General features: G+C 47.6%; 1 protein-coding gene across 1 annotated transcript; it reads left to right on the top strand.

Annotated features, from left to right (window-relative positions):
• Nucleotides 1-2,078: 2,078 nt before the first annotated feature.
• Nucleotides 2,079-6,570, top strand: LOC148119037 (keratin, type II cytoskeletal 6A-like). Its single transcript, XM_087899327.1, has 9 exons — nt 2,079-2,670; nt 3,251-3,465; nt 3,779-3,839; nt 3,999-4,094; nt 4,279-4,443; nt 4,861-4,986; nt 5,274-5,494; nt 5,707-5,741; nt 5,842-6,570. The coding sequence occupies exons 1-9, from the start codon at nt 2,134-2,136 to the stop codon at nt 6,072-6,074; spliced, it is 1,689 nt and encodes a 562-aa protein (XP_087755453.1). The 5' UTR covers nt 2,079-2,133; the 3' UTR covers nt 6,075-6,570.
• The last annotated feature ends 1,600 nt before the right edge of the window (nt 6,571-8,170 follow it).

Raw genomic sequence — 8,170 nt, 5'->3', positions numbered from 1 at the left:
CCAGACTATTCAATATAGTACTTGAACCTCAACTAGAGTGAATAGACGGCTGAAGAAGATCAAGGGGTATAAACTGGAAAGGAAGAAGTTAAAGGATCTGCGTTTGAAGGTGGTGTGACAGAGCACATGAAAGTCCCCCTGGAAACTCCTTCAGATGACGTGCACTTTCAGCAGGCAGCTGGATACAAGACTGACTCACAAGTCAGTAACGTTCCTAGGTACAAATGACAAACTGACTGAGAAAGAAATCAGGAAAACAGCACACCTCAAAATAGCCTCAAATAACACAAAATACATAAAACTTTAACCCAGCAATTAAAAGACTTGTGTGCTAAGAAGTTTAAACTATTGAAGAAGACAACAGGACAATAGAGAGATCTCCCATGCTCGTGGGTAAGTATGATTAATAAAGTGAGAGAGGCCATCCTAACCAAAGCAATGTACAGACTCGATCCAATCCCACCAATAATCCAACACAATTCTTCACAGATTGTGACAGGAAAACTTTTGGTTTCGTATGGAACCAGGAAAAACCCAGGATAGTTAAAACAATCATGGAAAAAAAACCCACAAGATTTGCGGGAGGAAGGAGCATCACTGGCAGACTTGAGCAGATCTCCTTGAGATTCCTGATTTGAGTGATACCAGTCTACGGAAGATGGCGCAGACACGGTGGCCTGGTAGAGGCAGTGCCAGGAGCAATCAGGGAGAAAAGCAGCAGCTGAGACACTAGGAAGGACAGTAGTCTGGAGTCCTTAACAAGCTAGAGGTTAGGAGAGGGGCCACAGTGACGGCTCAGCAGGAAAGAGCGCTGTCTGCTCTTGCAGAGGGCTTGGGTTCAAGTCCCAGCTCCCACACGGTGGCTCACAGCTCACAACCTTCTGGGGAATGACTCACTCTTCTGGGCTCCAGGGGAAACAGGCACACAAGGGGTTCACAGACATTCCTTCAGGAAAAATGCCAATGCACGTTCCTTTTTAAGTTATTAAGAGAAAAAATTATGGAACAATTATAAACTCTGTTAAACTATTTAAGATCTATGACAGATTTGAAACAAGAATTAAATGTATTTAAAAATTTAAACATTAAAATATTGAAAATAATACTAGGAAGGTGTTAGTAAAATCAATTATTTCTGTGTTATATTTGTCTTACTTTTGAATAGGACTATTTTCATTAATGTAAGTACATGTAACACATGTGTGTCTGGTGCCCTCAGAGATCAGAAGATGGCATAATTCTAGGACTGAGTTATGGATGGTTATGAATGGTTGTATCCCACCATGTAGATGCTGGGGCATAGAGTCGGGTCCTATAGAGGAGTAGCAAGTGCCATTCATTGGGAGACATCTTTACAGACCCTTGAATAATATACAAACATACGTATATATGACATATGATCAATTTCTACAAATGTACAAAAGACAAACCTTTAGATACAACATTGAATTAATTACTGAAGAAATCGTATAGTAGGAGATGTACTAACAAATACAGGATTGGTAGGTGAACTGAGGGAAAAAGAAAGCAATAGTAAAGCAATAAGCCTGGCTGTGAACTTTTATTCATAGAGCTGGTGAGAGGATTGTGTGCCAAATATGTGGTTGACTTTTCTCTGTTTGAAATGAAATCTAAAGGGCAACAGGTTATAGTTCATAGTCCTAATCCCTGAAAGTCAGTGACGATCTTTCTGTTGCCATGAGACTCTTTCTGTTGCCATAAGACATGAGTTGGTTTCAGGTATCTCCGTGGAAGAGAGGAGCAGCCAGAGAAGATGGCTGTCAGCACATTCAGCAGGACCTGCAGACACAGGGAGTCGGTGACTAACTGAGATACAGTGAATGAAGAACCGATTTACTGTACTCAGATGGAGTCAAAACGGGAGGCTGGAGCATTTTCCCTGACTAAAGGAAGTTAAAAATGCAACCTCGATATTTCATAACATCTTTGAATGATTTAGGTGTGACCTCACTGCAAGTAAAGCCCTGCCCTTCCCACTATACAAGCTCGCCTTCAGGACCCAGCCCAGCCCAGCCACACTGTATATAAGCAGCTGCCCAGAGACCATCACGCTCATCCGCTCAGCTCTGCCCTGTACTCTCTCCCCTTCACAGACTTCTAACTCCAGGAACCATGTCTACCAAAACCACCATCAGGAGTCAAACCAGCCACCGTGGCTTCAGTGCCAACTCAGCCAGAGCGCCTGGGCTCAACCGCTCTGGCTTCAGCAGTATGTCTGTGTGCCGCTCCCGGGGTAGCGGCGGCTCTGGGGCTGTGTGTGGAGGAGCTGGCTTTGGCAGCAGAAGCCTCTATGGTGTGGGGAGCTCCAAGAGAATCTCCATCGGAGGGGGCAGCTGTGGCATTGGAGGAGGCTATGGCAGCCGAGTTGGAGGAGGCTTCGGCTTTGGAGGAGGAGCCGGCAGTGGCTTTGGTTTCGGTGGTGGAGCCGGCAGTGGCTTTGGCTTTGGTGGTGGAGCTGGCTTTGGTGGAGGCTACGGGGCCGCTGGTTTCCCCGTGTGCCCCCCTGGAGGCATCCAAGAGGTCACCATCAATCAGAGCCTCCTCACTCCTCTCAACATACAAGTCGACCAAACCATTCAGCGGGTGAGGACTGAGGAGCGCGAACAGATCAAGACCCTCAACAACAAGTTTGCCTCCTTCATCGACAAGGTGAGATGTGGTTCTGTCCAGGGCAGATAAGCAGGTATAGGCTCCGGAGTGAATGCCAAAGACAACAGTGGAGGGAAGATGCTCTAGGCTTTGCTCAGTCACTGCCATTGCCTCTAGGTGAGTCTGTTCTGACTTTGTTCCCCCCTTAGATAGCAGCTGACAATCAGGGTCAGAGTTTCTCTCCTCCAGAGGGTACCACATAAGGGTATCTGATTCCAGTGCACTGAGATGAGCTCAGGCCTCACATCACAGAAGACTGAACTGAGGCAGGAATCTCTACAGGGCAGTTTGGAGCCATCACAACCACACTAAACTGCAACACACTCCAGCATGTCACTGCCAGGCTGCCTGTGTCCTGCCTGAGAGCTCTGCCTTACTTAGAAGGATGGTGTTGGGAGCTCTGCTCTCTATTGTGCCTGTGAGGCCCAGGGCCAGGAAAGTCCACTCTGGATTGTTCCTGTAGGTCCAGGGCCAGGGTCTACACTGCATGGGTTGAGGCAGACAGCCTGAGGCAGGAGTCACACTCATGAGGGGATCACAGCAGAATGAAATCCAAACTTCTCACACTCGGTGCCTTCAGGTGCGCTTCCTGGAGCAACAGAACAAGGTCCTGGAAACGAAGTGGGCCCTGCTGCAGGAGCAGGGCACCAAGACCGTGAGACAGAACCTGGAGCCTTTGTTTGAGCAGTACATCAGCAACCTCAGGAGGCAGCTGGACAGCATCACTGGGGAGAGGGGCCGCCTGGACTCAGAGCTGAGGAGCATGCAGGAGACAGTGGAGGACTACAAGAACAAGTGAGTTTAAAAAGGAATGCAGTTTGCTGAGTTCATGGCAATGAAGACCCAAACCCAGATATGGACTCCATGAATTAAAATAGTTAGGCCATGAAGATGAAATGAGCAAGTGTTATCAACAGCTAACAGCAAACACCATGGAGGGCAATAGGAGCCTAGGGAGAGAAAAGGAGTAAAATATTCAATCACACAAAATATTCATCAGTGGTGGGATTTGGTTATATTGCATTTATGGAAATGGGTGGTGGGTCAAAGGCTGCCTTTGAGACCATCTACCTGCTGACTACAATGTGCGGACCCCTCCCTCTTGTAGATATGAGGACGAAATCAACAAGCGCACAGCAGCAGAGAACGAATTTGTGACCCTGAAGAAGGTGAGCTGACTGAGTTTCTCTGCTGCTGGGATTCTCTACTGATGGAGAGGAATGCTTTGCATGTCTGGTCCATTGCAGAGTATGGTTGCCAGGGAGACAGAGCAGACATTGCTGTGCAAGAGAAATAACCCAATTCCATGTTGTTGACTCTTTTGTCAGGATGTTGATGCTGCCTACATGAATAAGGTTGAACTGCAAGCCAAGACAGACAGTCTGACAGATGAGATCAACTTCCTGAGAGTTCTCTACGATGCAGTAAGTTGCTCCCATCTCTCCCTGTCTCTGTCTGTCTAGCTACATCTGTCTCTGTCTATCTCTCTGTCCTCCCTCTTTCAATCTGCCCCATTCACTTTATTGCCCCTGTGCACAGTGTGAGTTTGGCGTTGGTAACATCTGTAATCCTTACATCCAAAGCTGATGTTGCCTCTCTGTTCTGTAGGAACTGTCTCAGATGCAAACTCACATCTCAGACACTTCTGTGGTCCTCTCCATGGACAACAATCGCAGTCTGGATCTGGACAGCATCATTGCTGAGGTCAAGGCCCAATATGAGGAGATTGCTCAGAGGAGCCGTGCTGAAGCTGAGTCTTGGTACCAGACGAAAGTGAGTATTTAGGTGGAGCCTGAAGAAGTAAACTGGGACCCAATGAGTTCCATAAGACTGCAATTCCCTTCGAAGCTAGAGATCTACTAAGGAGAACCTGGGATCTTGTGAGAGCAAATGGACCTTGCACTTGCGTTGTGCAGTGAAGTTGTAGTCCAGGGATCAACAGAAGCCAGAAGAAGAGGGAAAGTTGCCATGGGTCCACAGGCCCTTAGCTTGAGCTCTTCTGGGATGACAGGACCTCATGAGGTCCCACAGAACATTGTCAGTGCCCAAAAGAAGTATGTAGTCCATGCTCTCCCGCAGCTTCTCCTGAGGAAAAGTCATAGCACCATGGATAATACAGTCCAGTTAGAAGTGAATTAGGTTTTGCTGGTTGAAACTCACATAAATCTCCTGTTTTCTATTGGTCTTCAGTACGAGGAGCTGCAGGTCACAGCGGGCAGACACGGGGACGACCTGCGCAACACCAAGCAGGAGATCGCTGAGATCAACCGCATGATCCAGAGGCTGAGATCTGAGATCGACCACGTCAAGAAGCAGGTAGCACAGACCAAGATGCTCCCTTCATTTCCTGTTCTCTAGCCTCCTGTTCACTGGGAGCAAAGATCTCGGGCTCACCAGGTGGTAGTTACACGTGCCTTTAATCCTAGGATTAGTTTGGAGACAGAGGAATGTGGATCTCTGTGAGTTCGAGGCCAGCCTGGTCTAGTTCCAGAACACCTGGTCTTGAAACACAAACAAACAAACAAACAGACCAAGAAGATGTTGGGATCACCCTCTGGAAAGAAGCACAGTACAAGTTTGTTTTTCTCTCTTTCTGTGTCTAGTGTGCCAACCTTCAGGCTGCCATTGCTGAAGCTGAGCAGCGTGGGGAGATGGCCCTCAAGGATGCCAGGGGCAAGTTGGAAGGGCTGGAGGACGCCCTGCAGAAGGCCAAGCAGGACATGGCCAGGCTGCTGAAGGAGTACCAGGAGCTCATGAATGTCAAGCTGGCCCTTGATGTGGAGATCGCCACCTACAGGAAGCTGCTTGAAGGAGAGGAGTGCAGGTGAGTGCTCCCCCTCCTTCAGCCTGAGGACACCTCCATGATGTCAGGCATGAGCAAAGCATGAGGGAGCACTGGCTGTGTTCACAATGGCTCCCTTCAGGGACCACTCTACCAGGGATTCTCTGTGACCTGTCACCACACTGAGGGTTCAGGAGGACCGAGGTCATGACTCCCTAGGTCTCACCTTCTCATCTGCTCTGTTCCTATTCTAGGCTGAACGGTGAAGGCGTTGGACCCGTCAACATCTGTAAGTACACCGCTTGCCGCCTCCCCTTCCCCTGCCTGGTGCCTGACTCGCTGGACAGAGCGAGCTCACAGTGTCCCCGTCCCCTCTTCCCTCTTCACAGCTGTGGTGCAGTCCACCATGTCCAGCGGCTATGGCAGTGCAGGTGGTGCCAGCAGCAGCCTGGGCCTGGGAGGAGGCAGCAGCTACTCCTACAGCAGCAGCCATGGCCTTGGAGGTGGCTTCAGTTCTGGCAGTGGCAGAGGCATCAGCGGGGGCCTCAGCTCCTCTGGTGGCAGCTCTTCCACCATCAAGTACACCACCACCTCCTCCAGCAGGAAGAGCTACAGGCACTGAAGTCCCTGTCGCCTGAGCTTGTCTGCTCCCCAGACGCTCTGGTGCTGTCCCTGCTGCCTTCCTCCCTCAGCTCTCTCGTTAGGGCTGAGAAGCTGAGTCCTCTGCTCCCCTCTGTCCCCTCCCTGGGTCCCCAATACTCTCTTCTGATTGTCATCCTCTGACCTCACATCACAGGTCACTCACGTTTGGTGCTGCAAGCTTTATTTAGGTTTCCAAGCTCTGCCTCCTGACTCTGTCTCTGAGGCTGCCTGAGAAAGGGTCTCTCTGCCCCTTTCCTTCTGGAAATCATTGTCTGACTCCTACTCACCTAAACAGGAGCTTCCCTTTAGCTTCCAGTGGCCTGAGAAAACCCCAACTTCTATGTCGTGAACCTCCCTGGCAGTAACTGTGATCACACACATCAAAAGTCCTATGATGTACGGAATCTGTGCTCATGTGATGTTTCTCTGTTCTTTGCTTTCTTGTAATAAATTAAATAAAGCAGGTTTATAACATATTGGCTTCTCCCACGTGTATTTTTGTAGCACATTGTTTTCTCTAGAGACTCACAACTTTGTTAGATAAGGCATGCCAATCTTTCTTTCTTACTCTTTGGGGATCTCATGTGAGCATACAGTGTTAATGAGAAAATCCACTCCTCATGTCTACCTCACCCTTCCTCCTCTATCCCTTCCCAGTTTTCCTCCCCATCCTCTTGTGCTAACTCCTGCTTTCTTTGTTTTCCCCAATGAGTTCATTGGTGCTGCCTGGAGGTGCAGGGTGTATTAGAGTCTAATGGACACAACACCTTTCAGGGGCCACATTCCTAAGAAAATCACCCTTTCTCATAGTAGTCATCAATAGCCAACACCTCTCAGCAAGATGTCACTATGAGGGAGCTCTTCCCTGGTCCGTGCTGGGATTTTCACTGGCTTTGTCCTGTGTGAATTTTCTGCATGTGTTTCCAGCCATTCTGATGATTTGTGTAGAAAGGTCCTGTCATGTCCAGCAAACATTCTTTCACTGCTGATATTCACCACCCTGGCTCTCCAATCTTCCTTTCCTGTTCTGCAATGATCCCTGAGCCTTGGCCTGTGTGCAGGTGTGATACATCTGTGCATTGAGAGCTGAATACTTCACGGTCTCTTCTCTCTGCCCGATGAGCAGTTGTGGGTGTCTCTGCTAATCATCTTCTACTGTAGAAAGAAGTTTTTCTAACTCAGCTTGAAATATACACTAATAATTGGTATAAAGATGTGAACTGAATGGATTACTGTGTGCAATTAACAGAATACCTATATTAGTCTCTTCCCTGGGGCCTAAGACTAAGGCACCTGGTTTGAGTTCAATTAATCACCAGGGCTGAGTTCTGTATTGTGGTGTGGGCCTTAGATGCAATCAGGTCGTGGATGGTTATTCCCATAACATTAGTGCCACTATTGCCCCAATTGGCCAGCTCACGCCTTACTGTTGTTTACAGGGCTAACAGCAGGGTATGGGTGTTGAATACTTTCCCACGTTATAGACTAGAACTTTCTAGCTCTATGAAAGCTATTCAGTAGGAATAAATTTTCTGGATCCATGCACGCTTGATTCCCCAGTCTTTTATATTCTGTGTGGTTATCTTCATATAGTATTACCAGCAAGTTCTGCAGGATAGCCAAGAGCAAAGTCTATAATATTTCAGAGGGAACACTGACAAACAGCCTGGAAAAAATAACCCATGTCTTGCACTAGTACTTCTATCTGATAGCCTGTGGAGTTGGAATGAGGCTTTGTTCCCTGTTATAGAGTGTACCGTTTAACTCCTTTTATACGTGTGTATGGATGTATTTCAGGAGGCTTTAACAATAGAAGGCTTTCATATGGCATTTTCAAGATCTTTACTGTTGGTTGTCTCTTCCCGTAATGCTCCTGTTTCCTACCTCACATCATTGTTTGTGAGATTTTTGAAATTAGTGTTGCTGCTGAATTCTTATTTTAAGCTATGTTGAACCGACAAGACACATGGGGTTATTCCAATTTTTTTGTATCTGTTGAGATTTGCTTTGTTACATTGTATTTTGTCAATTTTAGAAGATTTCATGAGGTGCTGAGAAGAAGATATATTCTTTTAT

Source organism: Myodes glareolus, chromosome 19 (assembly GCF_982192425.1).
Source record: "Myodes glareolus chromosome 19, mMyoGla1.1, whole genome shotgun sequence".
Taxonomy (NCBI): Eukaryota; Metazoa; Chordata; class Mammalia; order Rodentia; family Cricetidae; genus Myodes; species Myodes glareolus.
The sequence above is the reverse complement of the archived record's forward strand: the minus strand, read 5'-3'. Positions and strand labels throughout refer to the sequence as shown.